The 24,520-nt window shown below is 36.1% G+C and overlaps 5 protein-coding genes across 5 annotated transcripts; all 5 read right to left on the bottom strand.

Moving 5' to 3' along the window:
• Positions 1 to 1,488: 1,488 nt before the first annotated feature.
• On the bottom strand, positions 1,489 to 2,946 carry LOC103035896 (olfactory receptor 52K1-like). Its single transcript, XM_007236906.3, has one exon. It carries the CDS (start codon positions 2,624 to 2,626, stop codon positions 1,664 to 1,666), a length of 963 nt encoding a protein of 320 aa, XP_007236968.3. The 5' UTR covers positions 2,627 to 2,946; the 3' UTR covers positions 1,489 to 1,663.
• Positions 2,947 to 6,259: 3,313 nt separating this feature from the next.
• Positions 6,260 to 7,417, bottom strand: LOC103032306 (olfactory receptor 52K1-like). The gene has a single exon (XM_007236797.3). The coding sequence runs from the start codon at positions 7,220 to 7,222 to the stop codon at positions 6,260 to 6,262; it is 963 nt and encodes a 320-aa protein (XP_007236859.3). The 5' UTR covers positions 7,223 to 7,417.
• A 2,060-nt stretch (positions 7,418 to 9,477) lies between these two features.
• Positions 9,478 to 10,443, bottom strand: LOC103036210 (olfactory receptor 52K2-like). Its single transcript, XM_007236907.3, has one exon. The coding sequence runs from the start codon at positions 10,432 to 10,434 to the stop codon at positions 9,478 to 9,480; it is 957 nt and encodes a 318-aa protein (XP_007236969.3). The 5' UTR covers positions 10,435 to 10,443.
• A 2,425-nt stretch (positions 10,444 to 12,868) lies between these two features.
• LOC103036521 (olfactory receptor 52K2-like) lies at positions 12,869 to 14,209 on the bottom strand. Its single transcript, XM_007236908.3, has one exon. It carries the CDS (start codon positions 13,854 to 13,856, stop codon positions 12,894 to 12,896), a length of 963 nt encoding a protein of 320 aa, XP_007236970.3. The 5' UTR covers positions 13,857 to 14,209; the 3' UTR covers positions 12,869 to 12,893.
• A 3,607-nt stretch (positions 14,210 to 17,816) lies between these two features.
• LOC103032622 (olfactory receptor 52K1-like) lies at positions 17,817 to 19,482 on the bottom strand. Its single transcript, XM_007236798.4, has one exon. The coding sequence runs from the start codon at positions 19,283 to 19,285 to the stop codon at positions 18,323 to 18,325; it is 963 nt and encodes a 320-aa protein (XP_007236860.2). The 5' UTR covers positions 19,286 to 19,482; the 3' UTR covers positions 17,817 to 18,322.
• Between the last annotated feature and the right edge of the window lie 5,038 nt (positions 19,483 to 24,520).

The raw sequence follows: 24,520 nt of genomic DNA, 5'->3' as shown, positions 1-24,520 counted from the left end.
AATGAATATCAATTCATTCATTATTCTGAAACAGGTTGTTTTGTATACTTAGCTAAATACTTTCTTTTAAAGTCAAACGAGCACTGGATGTTATTCTACACAGATTTCTAAAGGGTTTCTGTTTACCTACAGTAAGCTTAGATTTCCAGCATTTCAGCTCGGTTAGAGGCAGCGCTTAGTGCGAGTAAATGCCACCTGACACCACTACACTTAGGAACCCTGAGTGTTCCAGTTAACCCAGGGCCATGACTGGTAAAATTCATAAATAAAGCGCACCAGCTTATATGTGTATAAGGCACACTGTTGATTTTTGGGAAAATTAAAGGATTTTATGTGCGCCTTATAGTGCAAAAAATATGATAGCAGTTTATTAGTCACAATTCCTTTTTTACTCCAATCAACAAATACATTCAGTTCAGTGTGCATTAATATTATTCTTCAAGCTACAATATTATTATTTTAAAAGGCTTTACTTCCTGCTCTTGAAGTTTTTTCACTTCATATTGAGAGTTTTAGGGACTTTTATTTCTTGTGCTGAATAAATGATTCTGTACCCAGGACAGATTCTGGGCTCATCTGTGGGATGAGAGGAACTTTTTTTATGAGCTGTGGATTGATTGCCTAATTCTATTTCTATTTTTTTCTCTGAGTGAAAAAATGTAAAAGCTTAGTTCATTTACTATTGTTTTTCTATTTTACTTGGACATATACACTCATATGGCGAGGAGAAGCAGAAGGAGCTCCTCAGATAAAGTGCTGTTCTCATATCACATAATGTTTCTCCAGGCAGGACAGAGTGAGACAAGAGTTTGACTTCACAGAGCTGAGCTACTGTCACTCCAGTGTGTTAGCTTGCTATGCTAACTGGCTAGCGTTAGCTTGGTTGTGAGCTGTACCAATATGCTTCTTTGGCGGTGCTGTTCTACAGTCAATAGCGGTATGATGGTATGTGTTAAATGCATACCGGAGGGGAAATTAAACCCGGTATAGTGAATGAGCTGATATACCACTTAGCACTATTTCTGTATTAACATTTTTATTAAATAACCAAGAGATAAAATATACATGAAAAGTATGTGTTTGTGGTCAGATGTTTATGATCTATTATTAAAGAAAGGAGACAGAACACAGAAGACAGGAAAAAATTACTTTTAACAGAATTCACTACATGATATCTACAACTTAACACACAACAATCAGTTATTCCTTTTTAAATTAATTAAATATTTGTTTATAAGTTGCTGCTTAGCTTACTCCCTGAAGCTAAGGATCTGTAGCCTTGAAAGTAGTGGCATCAATTAATTGGGCAATGCTATATGTGTATGCATGTGTCTTCTTCTACGTTATAGTTTTGGTGGTAGCTGATGTTTGTGGATGACCCATTAATATAATCTGAATAATACATTTAAACCATTTATTATGTGCATATTTATGTTAAGACTATATTCATTAACTGCAATTTTGTAATTAAAATATTAACAAAAATTAATAATTAAAACTTCATTCATTCATTCATTCATTAATGAATTGTTTATTCATTTTTTTCTTCATTTTAATCAGCGACTGTGATCAGTTCCAGTGTAACACAAGGTAACATTAACACACATTACCCTTTAGGTCTCTGTGGTTATTTAGAAAAAAAAAACAAGTTTATTTGATTTGATTATTGTGGTAAGACTTTACCAAGATTTATGAATTTCAGAAGCTGTTCCCTTATTTCTTTTGTTCTTAATCCATATATGATTGGGTTAAAACACCCTGGAAAAAGTACATACATAGTACTTAGAAAAATACGGCTATTAGGAGAAAAGTTATTTGGAATTCTATATGACAAAGAAGACAGCAGAGCAAATACTAAAGTACCAGATATAACAATTATATGTGTAACACAAGTGTTAAGAGCTTTAGAGTGAGACCTTCCTGATTTTATGACTACTGAAAATATTATTACATAAGATACAGCAATAAGTACAAAATCTGCACCTGAAATAAAGAAAAGAGTTAAGAGTCCTAGTATGTTGTTAATAGAAATATCTCCACATGCCAGCTGAACAACTGCCATGTGCTCACAAAAACAGTGATTTATCTCATTTTTCATACAAAACTGCAATTTCCCAGCCCAAGACACCATTGCAGTAGCTATGATTATATTTCTGATTACTGGCACAATAACAAACTTTAGAAAGTTGGGCATTTGCATATATGTGTGGTAAGAAAGAGGTTTGCAAATAGCACAGAACCGATCCAAAGACATCCACAGCAATAAAGTAGATTGAAATGTACCAGTAAAATGAACACAAAACATCTGTATTAAACAGCCCACACGAGAAATCTGTTTCCAGTCAAATAAGAAGTTGAAAAGCATATTTGGTACAATAAATATTGGCCAACACAGATCCCCAGCAGCCATCAGGCCAATTAATACAAACATTGGAGAGTGCAGAGCTCTCTGGGTTATAATTAAAAATATCAGAAATGAGTTAGAGGTGGATGAGAATATAAACATAAGAAGATAGGGTATGGTTAATATAGGCCTCCATTCCTTTAAATCATGGTAACCATTTAGTGTGAAAGTTGTAAAAGAAATATTCTTCACAGTTAGATCTTGCATGTTGATTTCTGTCATCTCACTTTCAGCATTTACACCAAACAGAGTGTTTTTGTAAAGAATATACAACTATAGCACATATATCTCTATTTTCAACAATAATAACATAAGTAGTTCCAGTAGTCCAAGTCCCAGTTTCAATAGTACGGCCTCTACTCAAATATCAGTCTCGTATTGTTTTCTGTTGTATTATTTTTTTTGTAACAATTTTGTATAGAATAAACCATAAAAGCTACATTACATGACTATTCAAAGAGATTTTTCAGCAAGCTGCACAACAGGAAATACTTACAGTGATTCAGACATAAATTAAATATTCACCCCAGACACACATTATCTGCTTTCAAAATCAATGTAAAATTAGGAAGGCATTGTGCTTTTCCCTTCCTCCCCACTTTATTAAAGCTTGACATGAGTCTTTATATACACATTGTTATTTTCTCTTGAGACTAATTTCTGACTACAGCTGCCTACTGCACAATGAATATCAATTCATTCATTATTCTAATTACTGATTTTTTGTGACACGTCATGCATCCAGAAGGGTGTGGGGTGCAATTTCATATAATGGTCAGGTCATCTTTGGTCTACATTACAAGCCCTCTGATAGCTCAATATTATGTTAATGAGATCCTGCAACCAGTGGCTTGACATTTTTTTGCTTGCCTCAAAGACATAGATACTATGCCTTAAGTAAAGCTAAGCGAAGCTAAGTAAACAAAACTGTAATAATAAAAAATATATATTTTAAAATTAAAGCAGCACTAGGTAGGATTTTCTTGATTTTTGATTTTTTTTAAAGACAAAATTCTTTACTCTGCCTTCCCCCCTTTAGGCTTGTTACTTTTACACATTCTACAAAAACACAGATTGGAGTACAATACCAGCTTTAGGCTTTAATCAGCATCTGCATCTGTGAACAAGCTTCATAGTCACCATCTGTGGTGACTGATATGTTATGTGTTCGGGTAGTGTGGGAAATGTTTGTTTAACCTACCATGGATCAGGTTGGTTGCCATTTCACCTCCCTGGGTTTCTCCTGTGATAAGAATTGTTGGCTTCATTTATCATGTGCTATAACCAGTGATGGTATAGTTACTTTGAAAAAGTAATCCGATTACTGATTACTCCTTTAAAAAGTAACTTAGTTACTTTATGGATTACTTGATTTTAAAAGTAACTAAGTTACTTTACAAGTTACTTTATTAGTTACTTTCAGCAGCTGCAGACACCACCTCCTGCCGCCTTAACATAAACATTATAACCAGTTTTGCCAATACTCCCTTTATTGGAAAATGCTTTTTAACAGCAACAATTTATCTCTATTAAGTTGAACTATTTCCTTTAAAAAAATAATTTTTTTTTTATATTTTTTTATAAAAATAAAAAAAATTAACTTAACATAAATATATTTTTTATAAAAAATAAAATATGGTCTTTCTTGATTTTACTAAACATAAATACTTGTTTTTATAAAAAATATATAAAATAAAGAAAGTCTTTCTTGACCTGACATATTTAACACTGTAAAACTGAACATTTAACTTGTTGTTCTCTGCAGGGCAGCAAAGAGTGGTTTTATAAAACAGAACCGTGTATATGGTCTAGACCAGGGATCACATATTTGCAGACTGCGGTCCGGGTCCGGACCCACCGGACCCAACTACTGTGAAGGATTTAATTCTGACAGTGTTCATTTAAAGCACCGGAACTTTTCTTGTCTTTACGGTATGTGCGCTCTCCTCTGCCAATCAAATTTGTGGCAGACCGCTGCCCTGGCTAGTGAATTGGCCGCAAAAAAAACGCCTTTATAAAGAGATAGGGCGCCGGGAACTGGCGAAAAACGAAAACGGGCGGAAACTAAAGACACGCCGAGCGCGAGAGAGAGAGACAGGGGAGAAAGCGAGACGCGTGTGACTGGGGAAGAGCGGAGGGGGAATGGGTAAGGGAGCGGTGTGTGTGTGTGGAGGAGATGAGGTGGAGAGAGAGAGAGAGTAACGCACAGTGACTTAAATAAATTACTTTAATCTGATTACTGGATTGGAAATAGTAACGCGTTAGATTACTCGTTACTGAAAAAAAGGGTCAGATTAGAGTAACGCGTTACTAAGTAACGCGTTACTGACATCAGTGGCTATAACGTGCTAGATGTGTCTATTAGCCTGCTAAAGAGCTTCCTTAAAAGCATCTGATGCTGGACACTAGGGGTGACACGATTACTCGAGTAAATCGAGTAACTCGATTCACAAAATTGATCGATTAATTTTCTGTGCCTCGAGTAATCGTTTATTTAATTAATAAACTCAGCGCGCGGTATTTTCGTGACTTTTATTTTGACAACGCGCTCAAAACAGCGCGTTTTAATGCTGCACCATCTGAGCCGAGGACACCCGAGACGCGAGGACGCAGAGAGAGCAGGTAAATATAACTTATAATAAATCAATGAGATTAACATTAATGTGAATTAATAACAAAACGACAGCGCTTTGGAGTGTGAATTAATAGAAGCACTGTCTATAATGTGTGGTTAGTTTATTAGAACAGAGTTCATACAGGCTTTATTTAAACAGTAAACACAGCGCTGTGGAGTTCAGAATATAAACAATAAAAATGTTAAAAGTTAGCTAAACTGAAGTTACTTTGGCTGGAAACTAAATGCTTGATTTCTTCATCTAAGAGTACATTTGGCCAGTGAGACAAAAAAGTATGAACACTGTTGTTCATATAAGGAAGTGTGTCTCTTATTTATTGGGTAAAATATTGATTACCACTAGTGTCTAATGTGCCCCAATGCGATAGGTGTCAATCTTAATAAATGCACGGCCATGAACTTATTATTAGAGTTATTAGTCTTAGTGATGTAATTAGACCCAAATAGTCCAACATATAAATAAAGAAAAAAGCAACATTTGTAATACTTGTGTGTCACAATTATTGCACAGGTCCTGATATATTTTGGAGAAGCGGCTTGGTGGTAAAAGAATGCAGCACACTGATCCAACACTGGCAGAACTGACAACGTCTCAGAAGCTAAGATGCACAACACAAAGACGATGTTTATGCCTTTTTTATTGATTTATACCCTATATTTGTTATTTACAAGAAATCCAAATGTGAAAGTAATGTAATTAAATTTATTTTTTTATTGTGGTATTTATTTATTTATTGTGTTTTATTTATTTGTATTTGCAATTTGGAAATGTTGTGAATTAAAAAATATAACTTATCTAAAAAAGGAAACCAATTGGTCATTCATTATTGAGTAAAATTCCTTTTTAATTGCTCTTTAACAAAAAAAAATGTTTTATCCGATTACTCGATTAATCGAAACGATTTTTCAGTAGAGTACCCGATTACAAAAAGAATCGATAGCTGCAGCCCTACTGGACACCCATGATCCATGGCCCATGCTAACCTTAAGTGAAGCAGTTAACTGGCTTGAATCTTAGTCCTAACTGAGACTATTAATATGTGGCCTGGGAAATATCACAAACACAATTTTAACACACAACCTGCAATCCATGCAATCTTTAAAAAAAACATTCTAAAAAATATAAGACAATTAATGATTTGACTACATATAAAATAATAAAAAAACAATTTAATTATCTCTTTTGTTTATTCAATAACAACACTACGCTTCATATTAAATTACTGTGGTAAAATTTTACCATGGTTTATGAATTTTAGAAACTGTTCCCTTAATTCTTTTGTTCTTAATCCATAGATAATTGGGTTGAAACAGCTTGAAAAAAGTACATACATTGTACTTATAAAAGTACGGCTGTTAGGAGAAAAATTATTTCTTATTCTGTATGACAAAAAAGCTGTCAAGGCAAACACTAAACTAGCAGTAATAACGATGATATGTGTGACACAGGTGTTAACAGCTTTAGAGTGAGACCTTCCTGATTTTATGACAGAAGCAAATATTATTGCATAAGATACAGTAATAAGTACAAAATCTAAAGTTGTAACTAAAAAAGCAGTTAACAGTCCTACCACGTTATTAATAGAAATATCTCCACATGCCAACTGGACTAGTGCCATATGTTCACAAAAACAATGATCAATCTCATTTTTCATACAATATTGCCGCTTTCCAGCCAAGGAGACCAGTGAAATGACCAAAACTGTATTTCTGATTACAGGCACAATAGCATACTTTAGAAAGTTGGGCATTTGCATGTATTTGTGGTAAGAAAGAGGTTTGCAAATAGCAAAGAGCCGATCCAGAGACATCCACAGCAGTACAGTAGACTGAAATGTACCAACATAATGAATGCAAAACATCTGTATTAAACATCCTAGAAGAGAAATCTGATTCCATTCAAATACAAAGTTTAGTAACATATTTGGTACGATGATTATTGGCCAACACAGATCCACAGCAGCCATCAGGCCAATTAATACAAACATTGGAGAGTGCAGAGCTCTCTGGGTTATAATTAAAAATATCAGAAATGAGTTAGAGGTGGTAGACAACATAAACATAAAAAGATAAGGTATGGTTAATATGGGCCGCCATTCTTTTAAATCATGGTAACCATTCAGTGTGAAAGTTGTAAAAGAAATATTATTCACAGTTAGATCTTGCATGTTGATTTCTGTCATCTCACATTCAGCATTTACACCAAACAGAGTGTTTAAAAAAATAAATAAAAACCTTTAACCACTATAGCACATTTATATCTATTGTCACCAGTAACCAAATTAAATGTTCCAGTCACAATAGTACTGACTACTGTAGTGTGATACCGATGACTGATTAGCTTAAATTAGGTATTTTTGTATTGCTTAAAGCTTGAATAATAAAAGCTTTAAAATCTCACATTGCTATTTACAGGAATCTTCTAGCAAAGCAAGCTGGGATTTATCAGTAATTTAGACATAAATTTAATATTCACCTCAGACACACACTATCTGCTTTACAGAAGATTCTGCTTTACAGAAAAATAGCTGTTACAAAATTGTGCCTGCTCTTTCCTTGCTAATTATGGATGTTTATCCTCTTAACGCTTGATTAAAGCTTGAGATGTGTCCCAGACTTTATATACAACTCTGGATTTTCTCAAGAGACTAATGCCTAACAACAGCTGATTACTGCATAATGGTCTAAGTAAAAATCTGTTCACGATTTATTATTCTCAGACAAGTTTTTGCTTTATCAGATAGACTTTATTAAAGCACATTTTGCTAAATGCTTATTATTATAAAAATAATGAAAAAAAATAGCACGCTGTGATGTAAAGATTGATCGATCAGGGTTTTTGAGGTCAATACCAATTACATTTTTCTTTCAGTACAATTTAGTCAATCAGCGATACTGATCAAGGATGCTGTTGGATCCCACATTAACTTTAACATTTCAGGCAAATTTCTCAGCTGGCCACCAACGTCAATAGACGTTAATTTCAGGTTAAATGTTGGGCATGACGTCAGATGACAAAAATGTTATGTCAGGATAACGTCTAAGACTGTTATGTGCCAGCAGGGTTGGTATTGTACCATCATGCAGGGCTAGTGGAGCTTGGTAGCACTGCTCTGATACTCTGATACAACTACTGTCTTGGACTGGGTGATGTACTCTTGAGAGGGCAATCCGATTACTGGTGCCAAACCTTTTTACTCTGCTTTCCCCATAATACAATACCAGCTTTAGGCTTTAATTAGCATTTGCATCTGTAAACAAGCTCTATAGTTCCAATTACAGGTTGAAAATAACTGCAGCTTCTTGTGATGGAGGAACCCATACAACAGGGCTGCACGATATTGGAAAAATTTGAGATTGCATTGTTTTTTTTTGGCTATATATATATATATATATATATATATAGCAATATTAAACAATGCAGGACCCATGACAGCATCGTAAGTCAGCGCTTTAGAGTCAGCCAAGCACTCAAAACCCAAGGAAAACAGCAAAACAACAACAATCAAGCATTTAAATGGCCTTTTAAAAGGTACATAAGAGCGTTTTCCTGGGATTAAAAGTGTAATTTTAGAAGTAAGTAGAAATATCTGCGCGAAACTGTGCGGAACTGAAGTGCACAGCTTTCGACAGGCTGTCTGCCCTGCATTTACATCACGTGTCCAACCATGTGGAAGCCATGCCTCCCCTCGCGCTCCCCTCTCCCTCGCCCTTCTCAGCAGCAGACACAGAGACAGCACTGTTCACTCAGAACGATGTTGACTACTTCCTGTGTCAAAACACTGTAACATGATGTGTTTGTCTTTATTGCCTTAGATGACATTGCACATCCTTCTATGTGACTATTGCGCATGCGCACATCGCGATGTCGATGCTTAAACGATTTATCGTGCAGCCATGCAGAGATGATGTAATCAAGATGGCAGTGGTTGTTTAGTGACTAGAGCTAAAATCCCTGTCAATGAATAGTATTATTCCTCTTAAATGGAGCATACAGTATATTTGCTTATTGGATACTGTGAGGAATATACTAAGAATAAGCTTTATATTACATAACGTGGCACTAACATTACCCACATGGTCCGTAGCTTGGTTTCAATAGCACTAAGTGAAGTAGTTAATCAGTTAATCAGCAGAGATTTGCTGCTAACAGAGACTATAGATGGTGTCCATCCCTACAGCATTAGCATCACAGTCGCATCAATGAATGTCAGTGAACAGTTTGTGAATGCATGTGTGTCATACTAGTTTTTTTTAAATAGTCATGGTGGAAGCTGGTGTTTGACTTGTGGATGGATTCTAAACTTTTAATATTAAAACCCATAACCCTGTAAATGCTTCTGATGAGACCCAATTAACTAAATACAAAATAAAACCAAAACTCAAATGAATTATCTCATTTTTACATTTTATTTATTCAGTAAAAAAAAACAACAGTTCATACTTTCCTGGGTAAAATCTTCCCATGGTTAATGAATTTAAGAAACTGTTCTCTTATTTCTTTTATTCTTAACCCATATATTATTGGGTTAAAGCAGCTTGGGAAAAGTATGTACATTGTACTTAGAAAAGTATGAATGTCTGGAGAAAAAATATTTCTCACTCTATATGACAAAAAAGCCATCAAGATAAATATTAAACTTACAGATATAATGATTATATGTGTAACACAAGTAGTAACAGCTTTAGTGTGAGACTTACCTGATTTTATTACAGAAGAAAATATAATTACATAAGATACGGTAATAAGTACAAAATCTGTAGTTGGAACGAGAAAAGTGGTTAAAAGTCCAATTATGTTGTTAATAGAAATGTCTCCACATGCTAACTGAACAACTGCCATGTGCTCACAAAAACAATGTTCAATCTCATTTTTCATACAATAATGCAATTTTCCAGCCAGAGACACCACTGTAGTGATTAAGATGACATTTCTGATTACAGGCACAATAATATACTTTAGAAAGTTGGGCATTTGCATATATTTGTGGTAAGAAAGAGGTTTGCAAATAGCAAAGTACCGATCCAGAGACATCCACAGCAGTACAGTAGACTGAAATGTTCCAACAATATAAATACAAAACAACTGTATTAAACATCCTGAAAGAGAAATCTGGTTCCAGTCAAATAAAAGGTTGAGCAGCATGTGTGGGACGAAAAATATTGGCCAAAAAAGATCCACAGCAGCCACCAGGCCAATTAATACAAACATTGGAGAGTGCAGAGCTCTCTGGAATATTATAATTAAAACAATCAGAAATGAGTTAGAGGTGGTAGACAACAGAAACATAAAAAGATAAGGTATGGTTAATATGGGCCGCCATTCTTTTAAATCGTGGTAACCATTCAGTGTGAAAGTCGTAAAAGAAATATTGTTCACAGGAAGTTCTTGCATGTTGATTTCTGTCAACTTAGATTTGGCATTTCCACTAAACAAGGTTAAAAAAGGTTTAAAAGCAAACAACAATAGCAAATATTTCTGTATTTCTATTACTAATTACAGAAATAAGGACAACCTCTACTATAATATCGGCTGATTCCCAACATAGTGTTTCGTTGATTGTATGGTATTTAATATTATTCTATTGTATTCTATTGTATATGGTAACATATTTTCTGTTCACAGACAAAATCTTTAAGCATAAAAATTACCTTATGTCGCTACTCCATAGCGAAATCCAACAAAGAACAACAGGACAACAAGACTTGATGTGATTCAGCATAAATATTTACCCCAGACATACAATATCTGCTCTTAAAGGCACTGAAAAATAGACGTTAAAAGTCCTGCTTGATGTTTTCTTACTTGTCATGGCTCTTTATCTTCTTAACACTTGATTAAAGCATGACGTGTGTCCCAGACTTCATATACAACTTGGTATTTTCTCAGGAGACTAATTTCAGACTGCAACTGCCTACTGTAGGATGGTTTAAGTAAAAACTGATTAATTTATTTTTCTGAGCACTGTCTGCTTTATCAACCAGGCTTGGTAAAAGTAGGTTTGGCTTAGCTGCACTGTGGAAAGAAAAGGGCAGCTTATACAGCACTAAAAACTCACATCACACTGGTTGCTGTTTCTTTACCTTTTGGACTGCTGTGATTTGGTGGCTGTCTGCAATGCACTAGACTGAGTAATTTACTCATAGGAAGGGAATCTGGTTAGTGGTGTTAAGTGTTGTCTCCTCCATGAGGTACGTTAGTTTGACACATTCTACAAATATGTAAGTCTGAGTCAGATGTCATGTTGTTCCAGTTAGGCTTCATTAGGCTTCCCTGTGATCAAGGAATCCCAAGAATGAGCCTTGCATAGACCTGCTGTAACCCTTAACTTCTGAATATGATATTTGCAGTGTACTGGAATAGATAAGAATGGAAGGAGTTCAGAGAAGTAGTTCAAAGCTTGGGGAAATGGAAAAAAAAAGGCATATGCTGTTTTTGATGCTACTAAGGCCCAATCGCATTTCACCCCTTTGCCCTACCCCTTACCCTCTACCCCTCGGTTTTGTGTGTGCAGGCCAAGGGGTAGGGGTGTCCCGATTCTTGTTAGGCTGAGGGGGTATGAGGAAGAAATAGGGCTAGTTAGCCGTTAGAACAGAGATATGAGAACCGCTGGTAAAATAGCAACACCAAGTGATAATTAGCACTATATTACCAGAGTTTAATGTGTAGTTTCAATGTTTTATAGTCGAATTCTTCATAACAAGCATAAAAAAAATCTCTAGTAGTTTATCTCAGTGGCTAGCTAACTTTCCTGTTCCACCTTAAATGGTGCAACAGATGACAGAAGCTGCAGCATTTAAGGTGGAATGGACAAATATAATAAAATAAATGCTAATTAAAGCTAATTTCAGTTCACCATCACAGAAGAATTAAGGAGTGGACAATAATAAATAATTTCTGCACCACCTCCCCCCTTTCTGAAGACATACAATAAAGCCCTAAAATTAACTAGTTAACCAGCAGCTAGATTACTGAACTTAGAGCTTATGATGTTGTATCAGGTGCTTGAAGGGTTGTCCCAATTCTTAATGGGAGGATTTCACTTCTTTCCCTTGTAACTCTGTTCCAAAAGGAAGGGTTACACTCAAAAAGAAGGGGTCGGAGTAAGTAGTAGGGCCAAGGGGTAAAATGGAATTGAGCCTTGTCTTGTCTTGTCTTAAACCCTTGTTAAAGCTCGGTTGCAATAGGAAGTTTGTGACTGGGTCAAAAAAAATGTGACAGTTTTACATAACCATCAAAACCCTATTATCTGGCCTCAACAAAAGCATTAGTATAATTTTTGTATTTTTTTTTTTCTTTTACCACATTTTCATCTAAGTGTCACCATAGTGTGCATTTAGCTTTTGACCTTGATATTTTCTCCAGCATTTTTGTGAGGTAAAGCTGGAATTAGCAGTAGTGGGTATATTTTTAATTAGGGAATATTTTTTTTCTTTTTCCAAATGTTAATCAGATTAAATATTGTTTCTATCTGAGTCTGTTAATATGTTCTACATATTGTAGTATTATGTAAAACACACATATTAGTGCCAATCCAAAAGGGCTGTAGTACCACTAACACAGATAAATGTCTTACAGTTTGTAAATGAATGCAATACGTGTGTCATGCTGCAATAAAGGGCATTATAGGAAGATGGTGGAAGGTGTGGATGGCTTATAAACATGTTCTACACATGTCATATAAACCACTAATCTTGTAAATATTCTTGCTGAGACCTAATCCAGAAACTGAGTTTCAGGTCTCTGAAAAATAACAGCATTTCAAAAAATATTAGAAGATTAATTCAAATCAGTTCTCACTTTTTCTCACATTGTGTTTATTCAGTAACAATACAACAGTGCATAATAATAGTTTATTGGGGTAAAACTATGCCATGCTTTATAAATTTCAGCAATTGTTCCCTAATTTCCTTGGTTCTCAATCCATATATAATTGGGTTACAACAACTTGGAATAACTATGTACATTGTACTGATTAAAGTATGCATGTCAGGAGAAAAAACATTCTTTGTTCTGTATGACAAAAAAGCGATCAATGCAAGTCCTAAAGAAACAGTCATAATGATTATATGTGTAACACAGGTGCTAACAGCTTTAGAGTGAGACCTTCCTGATTTTAAGACAGAAGAAAATATTATTACATAAGAAACAGTAATAAGTACAAAATCTGTAGTTGGAACGAGAAACGTAGTTAAAAGACCTGCTAAATTATTGATAGAAATGTCTTCACATGCCAGCTGAACAATTGCCATGTGCTCACAAAAACAGTGATCAATCTCATTAGTCATACAATAATGCCGATTTCCAGCCAAAGAAACCACTAAAGTAATGAAGATGACATTTCTGATTACTGTCACAATAACATACTTTAGAAAGCTGGACACCTGCATGTATTTGTGGTAAGAAAGAGGTTTGCAAATAGCAAAGTACCGATCCAGAGACATCCACAGCAGTACAGTAGACTGAAATGTACCAAATATATAAATACAAAACATCTGTATTAAACATCCTGAAAGAGAAATCTGATTCCAGTCAAATAAGAAGTTGAGCAGCATGTGTGGGACAAAAAATATTGGCCAAAACAGATCCACAGCAGCCATCAGGCCAATTAATACAAACATTGGAGAGTGCAGAGCTCTCTGGGATATAATTAACAGTATCAGAAACGAGTTTGCGGTGACAGACAACAGAAACATAAGAAGATAGGGTATGGTTAATATAGGACGCCATTCTTTTAAACCGTGGTAACCATTCAGTGTGAAAGTTGTAAAAGAAATATTCGTCACAGGAAGATCTTGCATGTTGATTTCTGTCATCTCACATTCTGCATCTTCATCACTCTGTTAATAGCAAACAACTGTAGCAAACATTTCTATTATATTTTCATCATTAATAACAGAAATTGCCCAGTTTAGGTACAGCCTCAACTGTAATGTCAGCTGAAAGCCAACCATCATATTTGCGTTGCTTATATGACATTTTGAATTACACTGTTAAAAAAAAACAAATTGTCTTTGTTGAGCCTGAGGTTTCAATCATATACAGATTAGCAAACATTGCTGATGACTGGAATTATCTGACAAAGAAAGTTATACAAGAGAAAAACACAGGATGATTCAGCTCAGATTCATACATTCAGAGATTAATATTAAACCCAGAAAAAAATATCTGCTCTTCAGAACACTCATCATTGATCATAGATCTTTTTTCCAAAAGACAGCAGAAACTAAGACATGGCTCTCAGACTTTATACACCACGGTGTTTTCTCAGGAGGCTAATGCCTCAACAACTGCTGCCTATCTCAAGATAGAGCCAGTAAAAATATGATAATACATTTACCTACTGATCTGAAAAAGGGTGTTGAGCATATTTTAGCACATCTGCTATGTCAACCAGATTAGATTAAAGCAAGTTTTGCCAAAAAAAAGTCATATTTCCTCTTTATTACACCCAAAGGAGCATATTAAGAAGCCTTGAAAACAGTATTAACACAGATTAAATGCTTTATGCTGTGAAACACTGGAGAAGATACGATTAACTACAAATGCACATTTTCCTACAGATGTTGCAGCTGGGCCTGTAGACTCGACAAACTCACAGGTTGCTGAAGCTGGCATTCCAGCTGGTCCCATAAAAGCTATATTCCTGATTAGTTTGGTGCATGGCAGGCTAAACAAGTGTTGCAATCCGGCAGAGAGATTACTGGGAAACCCTTGCTGTGTGTGTGTAAGCATTAGCCTGCTGAAAAATGCAAGTATGTTCTGTACATATCACTGTGCTGTTAGTGCCCCCATATCACTACTAGTGGTGACTGTCGTACGTGATGGTTTGAAGCATTTTAAATTAAGTTATACTCAAACTGCTCATCAGATCCTTAACAGAGCCTGGATTAATCACTAAAGAGCAGTCCTGATTTCTCCTTCTGCAAACCACTGCAAACAATGGCAACCGTGGATGACTGATGGACGGCCTAAATTGTGGGCAATCATCAAAATGTCAATCCTGCTTCTGTCAGCTAATTCATGTCAGTGATCTCTTACCAAGAACTACACTACACAGTAATAGGGCCCTATTTTAGCAATCCATAACCAGTGTTGGGCACGTTACTTTGAAAAAGTAATTAGTTATAGTTAATCGTTACTTCTCCAAAAAAGTAACTGAGTTACTAACGGAGTTACTCCACTATAAAAGTAATTAGTTACCAGTAAAAGTAACTATCGCGTTACTTTTTATTATTCGCCCGTCAAAAAAAGGAAATCAATTATGCATTTACTATTATTATTAGAAAAATAACAAAAAATAACAAACGAAAATAAACCCAAAATGTTGACAAAAATATAATCTAACGAATTTCAAAAAAATAAAACGAAATTCTCCACACAACCAAAGAAAATTACTAAAACTTGTAATACTGAAAAAAGCGGAAAAACGCGTCTGGGGATGAAATTTAACAAACCAAGCCACACTCAAAAGAAATATGTATATATAAAACAAAATAATGGACAAAAACAACAATTTAATGCCCGTTAAAATGGTATTAATATAACAGCTTCACCAAAAGAGAATAGAGCTTAGATCGTGCCCAAAAAATCCGACCCAGCCGGAGCCCGTGCACATTCTGCCCAAGCCCGAACCATAAACTGTCATTATGAGCCTGACCCGATCCGCCCCATAAACTGTCTGTTTTCGGGCTGATTGAATGAGCGAAATATAATCAGAATTATGTTAATTAACACTGTAACATAGAAGCATAGAACTATTATTTAATTTAAATGATTTTTAAGAACAGCTACACACAATGCTGCAAGTCAAACGCGGAGGCGTTCACGTGCGCCCAGAGCTACGTGATTCCATTTTTCATTTTTATTATAGTTTAATTTTATTTTGTTTTTATTTTTTCTGTTCATTTTAGGGTGGGCTTGCTAGCGCGAGCGCTTTACACAAGAACTAACGGACCACGAGTGCCGTGCGCTCGGCACAACAACTCCCGCTGTACAACTCCGCTGTACAACAGCGCTTATAAATAAATTAAACACAAAAATGAGGGTATTCTATCAGTAATTTCAGTTCGTTTTAGTTAGTTTTATAAACACAAAATACAGTTCGAGATAGTTATGTTTTTCCTTTTAATTACCGTTTTTATTAGATTCAGTTAACACAAATGTTTTTCACTTTCAATTTTCGCTATTTCGTTCGCTTTAGTGAACAATAATAATTGGTTACTTAGCAACATTGTGATTATCACACCAGAGCTTTATATAAAATAAAAATAGGAGCCTGATTTCGGGTCGGTCCTCAGGTCAGGTGGGATTCGGGCATGAGAATCTAAGCTCTAAAATAGAAAGCAGCAGCACCACAAAAACCGGAGCAGCTAAAAAGAGCTTAACGTCCTTAATTCGGAACTTGGGTTGTCCACGGCAATCACTGAATTGATTAGAGCACGCAAATCGTCACAATTGTGCCTCACTTCACCACGCCAAACCACAGGCACAGCGGCCAGAAGCTCAAGTTCACCGGACAGAGGAGGGGTTAACCAGGGCAAAGCGAAATAAAAAAAAAAGTTCATAGAGCTGCTAAAGTAACGTGCAGTAACGGGGTGTCGGAAATGGTAACGGCGTTATAGTTACAGTCATAGTAATTAGTTAGATTACTCGTTACTGAAAAAAAGTTAGTTTTAACGCCGTTACTCCCAACACTGTCCATAACACACCGGTCAATTGCAGATTGCTCAGCTGGATTTAGGGCGTCATTGTGTATTTGATATTGTGAAGGCACAAAAAATACACCTTGTTTGGCTTGTAATATGCAAAGACATTCTCTAATTATCTTAATTAATAATGGGTGTGTTTTGTGCGTGAAATAAATGTGAAATAAACCAATCACTTGCCTTTCACTTTAAGAGCCAGATGCACTCTGACTTTGGCGCGTTCGTATCCTAACAGCGAGGCGCTTTGTGTGTCTCAGCAGAGGATACTGATCTGTGCGTTCATGCTGTGAAGGTACATCAGCAGCTTATTTAAGGGAGCAGCAATGTTATTTTATTCTTCATTTTGTTTATTGTTGAGGTAAAAGTCGGGTAAAAATGCATTACTGTGTATTTAACTAGTAGGAGCATACATGTGCTGGGTGTGGGCATGGCACACCTGTAGGAATGAACTCTGATGATTGACTGTTGTCTAGGTTCATTTCAGTCAGTGGAGTATCTGTGTTTTCCACCACCAAAATAGCAACACGGCAGAAATTTACCTAAACACACCACCTCACTTCCAGACCACCATGCCCATCAGTGTAGATTAATTCCTAAACTTGATTGATGGTGTGGGTGCATGGAGTGAATATAGACTATAGATGGGGGGTAAGATAGCAAAGGGCATTGCGACACACCTTGCACAGGGTGTACGATAGGGCCCCTAGTCTCTGAGAGCTTTTTTAAAGGGCATGGGGTGAAAGGTAACACTTTATCCTCTTGTGGCATGGCCCAGTGTCTAATCAGACCATACCTGTCGGCATTTTTACATGTGCATGAAATATAATTGCATGCCTATTTTATTTATTTATTTATTTATTTATTTATTTTTTGGTGAATGAATGTATGCAACAGTTTGGGGCAAAAAATGTGCAGACACAGTTTTTGATGTACATTTGAAACCTTATTATATTGTCTCAAAAGAAAAAAAATCAGATTTTCCCTTTAGAGTGGATAAGCTTCTTTTATTGTCAGATTTATGGAACTGTTACACCTTAGAGAAGTTATGTAGAATTGCACAGCATAGCACATAATACTATTAGCTATCTAAATAGATTGTAGCTAAGTTAGCTTTTAATACATTAATTTATTTTTTTTAAAAGTGTCATAAAAATGGGATTCTATGAGATAGAGGCAAAGGATGAGGGAAGCAGTGTATAGTCTCTAAAGATGAGCTCACTTTTGTGTACCATGATGGCTTAGTCTGACTTAAACTCAGTTTAAGGTCTTCTCCTAACTATGTCTATAGATCTGTGGCCTGGAGTAGTGGTCTCCATCTATGGGGCAGTAGTATTAAAGTCACATGCGTTCTACTACATTATAGTTTTGGTGGGGGCTGGAAGCTGGTATATGACCTATGGATGACTTTTAAAAATTCTGTTGATACTCCTGATAGTTGCAATCCTGTCTTTACAATATAAGCATCCTTGAAAATAATAGCGTATGTGTGGACTACATTTTAAAGGTAAATCTCAATATAATCTCTTTATAAAGTGTATTTATTCAATAACAATACTATAGTCTATATTATTGGGTTACTGTGGTAAGACCTTACCATGGTTTATGAATTTCAGAAAATGTTCTCTTAATTCTTTTGTTCTTAATCCATAGATAATTGGGTTGAAACAGCTTGCAAAAAGTATGTACATTGTACTTATAAAAGTACGGACATTAGGAGAAAAATTATTTCTTATTCTGTATGACAAAAAAGCCAACAAGGCAAACACTAAACTACCAGTAATAACAATTATATGTGTAACACAAGTGTTAACAGCTTTAGAGTGCGACTTCCCTGATCTTATTACAGAAGAAAATATTATTACATAAGATACAGTAATAAGTACAAAGTCTGCAGTTGGTACTAACACAGCAGTTAAGAGTCCTACTAGGTTATTAATAGAAATGTCTCCACATGCCAGCTGGACTAGTGCCATGTGTTCACAAAAACAATGATCAATCTCATTTTTCATACAATAATGTAATTTCCCAGCCAAAGAAACCATCATAATAACTAAAATTATATTTCTGATTACTGGCACAATAATATACTTTAGAAAGCTGGACATTTGCATATATTTGTGATAAGAAAGAGGTTTGCAAATAGCAAAGAACCGATCCAGAGACATCCAGAGCAGTAAAGTTGATTGAAATGCACCAACATAATGAATAAAAAACATCTGTATTAAACATCCAAGAAGTGAAATCTGATCCCAGTCAAATAAGAAGTTGAGCAGCATGTTTGGTACAAAAAATATTGGTGAACACAGATCCACAGCAGCCATTAGGCCAATTAATACAAACATTGGAGAGTGCAGAGCTCTCTGGGATATAATTAAAAATATCAAAAAAGAGTTTGAGGTGGTAGACAACATAAACATAAGAAGATATGGTATGGTTAATATAGGCCGCCATTCTTCCAAATCACGGAAACCACTCAGTCTGAAAGTTCTGAATGAAACATTTTGTGAAGGAAGATCTTGCACAGCACTTACAGTCATCTTATATTCTCAAAACTACTATAGTAAATATTCTCTTCAGTTGTTACTATTAAAAAAAAACTTTTTGTATAGCCTAAGCAAGATGTACAGTGGAAAAATACCTCCAACACTTCTGTGTTCAGCCCCAATTCAGACATGCATTAATAATCCACCCTGACACACAATATCTGGAAAATAACACTTAAAGATGAAGGCCTCAGAATGCTCCTCACAGTATTCTTAAAAATCATGGAACACTTTCTTGCTAACACTCGATTAAAGCCGTGTCTTGCCGTGTCTCAAGCTTTATATACACCTTAATATATTCTCAGGAGGATGTGTGACCCTATTAATAAATAATGACGCAGGATAACATGTTTCAACTGTGTCTAATAGGCAGAGGCGGTTCTTTAACTAGGCAAACCTAGGCGTTTGCCTGGGGCCTCGACCAAATCTGTCCTCCATAGGGGCCCCCAAATCTGACAGTAAATACACCAAAAACAATGTTAATTTGTTACTTATGTAAAGTAAAGAAAAAACATATTTCTATTAAAAAACAAAAGAAATATCAGTAGAATACCGAATTAATGTCTAAATACTAATTGTCAAAACACACATACCTACCTCCGTTGCTTGCATTGAACTAGTCCATAATATGATGACTAGCAATGTGCCACACGACGTGTTTCCTCCAATTACATCCACGCCAAAGCAAACACTGGTAATTTACACTGATAGTAAATAAACACAAGAGTGTTACTGACCAAAATAATCGCTTTTAGGAGAGATATAAGTTGTGTGTAAATATTTATAAGACAATACCTGACAAAATCTGTTTTAATGACGTTAATAAACATCACTGTGACAGCGCTAGTCGCAGTTTCACTGCAGCAAAGGACGAGGACGTGAATCACTAATCTAACCAGTCTTTACTGATTTCCGCCCCCAATAACCCTTTCAATAACCTCCAATAGCCTTTAATAGTCTTCAGTAGCCTTCAACAGTCTTACCTTGCAGCCGTGGTGTGTCCACTAAACTCCGTAGTTATAAACATCATGACATCATAGCAGCGCGCTAACTGACCTGTTTTTAATGTAATCCGAGCAGTGACTCCGTGACGGCTGTTCTAAACTGCTGCTGTTAGCTGCTTGGGCTGAAAGATGAACAGTAGAGAGCTGTATTATCCGGTTAGTGGGGGTTAAAACCTTTATTTCATACACAGACTGACTGGCTGAGCTCTGTAGCCCGTGGCTGGGCTGTAGCTCTGACTGAGTGAAGACAGCGGGGCTTGTGCTGCTGCAGCTCCGACTAGGGGTTGGATGAGGAACTGCAGCTTCCTGTAAGCGAGCAGTATCACCGGCCATCCAAACACAGCTCTGATTAACTGCTTAACCCTAAACTCCTGAATCAGATCGGCTAAAATCAGAAGAATATCTGCAGATCGCCGATACCGTATTTTGGCTAAAAATCGGCCGATACCGATACACTGCCGATCGATCGTTCCATATCTAGTTATTTGGTTTATGTGTGTGTTTCAAGAATGACGGCCCCAAAATGGCTAGATCCGCCCCTGCCCACAGTAACCACCTTTCAGTCCCAAAAACACTTAGGTAAATGATTTTCTCCTCTAACAGTGTGCACCTGAACTAGCCTCCTGTTTATTTCAGTGGTTATAAACCATTTGAAAATTGTGAATATTAAATATTTAGATTTATTGTATCTCTGGTTAGTGTGTCCGCTATGGTGATATTAACTCTGTGACTCTTGGCTGGTTAACCTGTTAACCCAGCTAGCACTCAGAATCTACCTGTAGAGTTGTGTACAGAACAGCTCCTACAAAACTTCTAATACGTTTGTTTACAGCAGAACCTTGCGCAACGCTGCTTCACAGTGAACGCGACTCAAAACACACACCATAGGTACTACGGATTGCCTAGATCCGCTTTCAAAGTCTCCTTTTGCACTTCACATGCCGTGTAGATCAGATAACCTACTTATTTACTGCTGATTCGCTTAAACTCGCTGATTGACAGCCAGAGAGGACAGCTGTTGGACAGTGATGTGGGCGGATACGCACAGCTGTATCTCGGGCTCTGAATTGTCTGTTTTTGCACACAATGGCTCGTTTGAAAGCTGAAGGTGTCAATCAGTGGATGGACCGTTTAGATTTCACGCGCAGTTTCGGTGAAGCTGCATATATTTCTGAGCGCTTTTCAACTTAAAAGTCCTCACGCTCCGTGCCTAATTACTAAAAAGTAAAGAGTGCTGATTAAAAATACTCGATTTTAAAGAGGGGACATGTGTGGCTAAAAATAAAGCTGTATATTATTTTTATGTCTTAACCTTTAATGAGGAAGTACAGAATTTAAATACTACAGTGAATTTTTTTTTTTTCATCTTGGGTGAGTAAGCTAGTTAACGTATAAAACGGTTGTAATCGGGTTTAAACTGTATTTTCATTTGGATCCAGTTTTTATCTGAATAAAATGTCTAATAGTAAGTTCATGAATTTCTAGGGCTGCAAGTACTGATTATTTTGATGATCATTTAATATGTTGATTATAAAATAAAATGACCAGCCATAGCCTGAGTGGAGAAGAGCTAAAATATTGTGTTTATTGGTACCAGTGTGCTGGAACGACCATCCCTAAGCCTAATATATTTATTCTAAAAACTGGGTTTTGGGTCGCTTTCGCGGGAGTTCTTCTGGCCACGTCAGGCGTCTTTACGTGCTTACGTCACATTTACAGCCTCTGGAAGAGGATCCGGCTCAGTTTTACGGTACGTTCACACTGCAGCGACGCAAATATTTTTTTTTGCTTCACCTTTCGACAGTGGGAGTTGAATTTATTCATTCACCAGGCTTTAGTCTATAGAGAGCGGCGGCGGCAAAAAGTTGTATTTTTAATTTAATGCAAATGAGAATCAAGTTTCGCTAGGCGGTAGCCAGTCATCACCACACCAAACATAGGCAGAGCTACAGTGTGAGAAAACGAGGAGAAGCTGATTACAGCTTTTTCAGACTTTACTGTGTTATACATTAATACCTCTCTGTTTAATTACAGACACGGAGGACCAGCTGCTCCTGAGCTGGATATTTTAGCAGGGTTCACCAAGCGATTAAATAATGGATTTTAATAAACTGAGTGGTGGAGAAAGCGATTGGCAGCGATGCCGCATCACGCATGCTGCAGTGTAACTGAACGCGAGCGGCTGGTGTAGAAATGGATATTTTTATTAGGGGGAAACTCAGACCACAGTAGCTCAATCATTTACAGTAAAAACAAAGAAGAGTCCGCGCTAAAACCAGGATCAATATTGGACTTGCGTTTGAACGGTGGAGAGAGAGAGAGAGAGAGAGTTCCGTGACCTGAAAGGGTTTAAAAGGCAAGAGCTATTTCAGTTATTTGGGTTTTACTACTAGCTTCTAAAACTCTGTAACTTCTAAAATTGCCTGTAACTTAGTACAGCTAAGTTTCGGTGGCGATATGGTATTGAGTCCAGTACGATAACACAACAGGGGAGACTGGATGGTGAATATTAGCAGAGCCACTTTTATTGCTAGGCTTAGCCGCAGGCTAGACAGACTCTATACACTCTCTCTACCTCTCACATACACACACACAATAAGTCTAACTCGCCCCTTAGTGGCTTCAGAGCTTCATATAGTTCTGAACGTGCAATCCAGAACATATTAACATTTGCCCTCTACTAATGATTATTTATTGCTTATACAATGCTATAAATAAAATTAATAAATACATAAATACAACCTGGAATACTATTTCACACTGCAGTTTATTTACATTAACCTACATTACAAACGCTTTTACCCTAAACTACAAAACAATATGTATCTGAATAAAAAATATTATAAACTAATATACAGTATTTACACTGACAAAACTGACAACCGTATATAACAACTCTCTTACATCCTCTCGCTCTCTCTCAACCTGGAATCGGATTCATCCGCTCTAAAAGAAGACCGCATCACATCCGCGATTTAAAATTATTCTTCCGCATGATCTGTGCAACTACCCATTCTTACCAGGGAGGGCCCCCAATCCCCCAAATCCCCAAATTTACGAACATCAGCTTTAAGAATTACAGTTTTATTTACTTATTTTAGCTTAGATTTACAGGTCTCGCCACCCAGCAGCAATACCTGCTGAATTAGAAGAAAAACATGGCGACAGCCCCGTTCTATACTAGTGTCAAATAATGTGCCTTATAATCATGTGCACCTTATAGTGTGAAAAATACGGTAGATATTTTGATAGGCTGAAAGCAGTATAATAAAAATGAAGAGTTAACTTGCATAAACAGATGTGTTATACTTTCAAAAACTATAGCATGATAAACTCTTTTTAAAATCTATGATTTCAGAAAAAGCAATTAATGAGAGACATTGCTAGTTTTTATGATGATTGAGTGGGTATAATGAAAGATTAAAAAGCAATCGTATGTTAGCATTTTTGTCTCTGCTTCCCTTATACCTCATGCAGACTCTAGGACAACACGCATTCTCTGCCACACACCTTCTTCTGCTTATCATGAAGACACCACTTACGTTTGTTTTACTGACCTTGGGAGAAATGCCAAGCAATAAGAATGTCTGGGGAATTTTGGCTGGCCATTTAATCTCTGTCAGGGATTATTCCTCAAAAGAGGAACATCAAAAATACTATAGACCTAGCATCAAAAACAGATGAACAAGGCTCTGTGCTTTGGAACTAAATAAAAAAATAATTGATTAGTTTTCCGATTATGTAAACACATACATTTTACGTTCAATTTGTACCACTTTTATTTTAAGAAAGGCAATGTTATTAAATACATAGAATACATAGCTACAAACAGTGATTTAAAATTAAACAATTGTTTTTTTTTCTAGTTTTTAGGTTTTTTTTTTTTGCTTCACAGTTTGTATTTTTCAAGCATTTATTTAATTCTTTAGCTGAAAATATATTTAAAGCAACTTAATGTAGCATTTTTTTCTTAAAACAATAGCCTAATTGTCATGTTAATGTTACACTTCTATTCAAGAAAATTCTGTTTTTGTCATTTTATTCTCCTCCTGGGCTGTATAACACCAGTTACTAAACTATGTAATTGTGGTGGAGCCTTCTTACCCTAGTCAAGTCTGTGTAAAATTCTGTAATATTACTACAACAGATGCACATTTATATACCAGCTGTCCACAAGTGGGAGCTCATATCACGTTTTGTGTTAATGGCAGTGGGGAGAAGGTAT

This window comes from Astyanax mexicanus, chromosome 18 (genome assembly GCF_023375975.1).
Source record: "Astyanax mexicanus isolate ESR-SI-001 chromosome 18, AstMex3_surface, whole genome shotgun sequence".
Lineage (NCBI taxonomy): Eukaryota > Metazoa > Chordata > Actinopteri > Characiformes > Acestrorhamphidae > Astyanax > Astyanax mexicanus.
The sequence above is the reverse complement of the archived record's forward strand: the minus strand, read 5'-3'. Positions and strand labels throughout refer to the sequence as shown.

Coding starts and splice junctions, on each gene's coding strand:
- LOC103035896 (XM_007236906.3), bottom strand. CDS start 2,626: ATGACAGAAATCAACATGCAAGATCTAACTGTGAAGAATATTTCTTTT.
- LOC103032306 (XM_007236797.3), bottom strand. CDS start 7,222: ATGACAGAAATCAACATGCAAGATCTAACTGTGAATAATATTTCTTTT.
- LOC103036210 (XM_007236907.3), bottom strand. CDS start 10,434: ATGCAAGAACTTCCTGTGAACAATATTTCTTTTACGACTTTCACACTG.
- LOC103036521 (XM_007236908.3), bottom strand. CDS start 13,856: ATGACAGAAATCAACATGCAAGATCTTCCTGTGACGAATATTTCTTTT.
- LOC103032622 (XM_007236798.4), bottom strand. CDS start 19,285: ATGACTGTAAGTGCTGTGCAAGATCTTCCTTCACAAAATGTTTCATTC.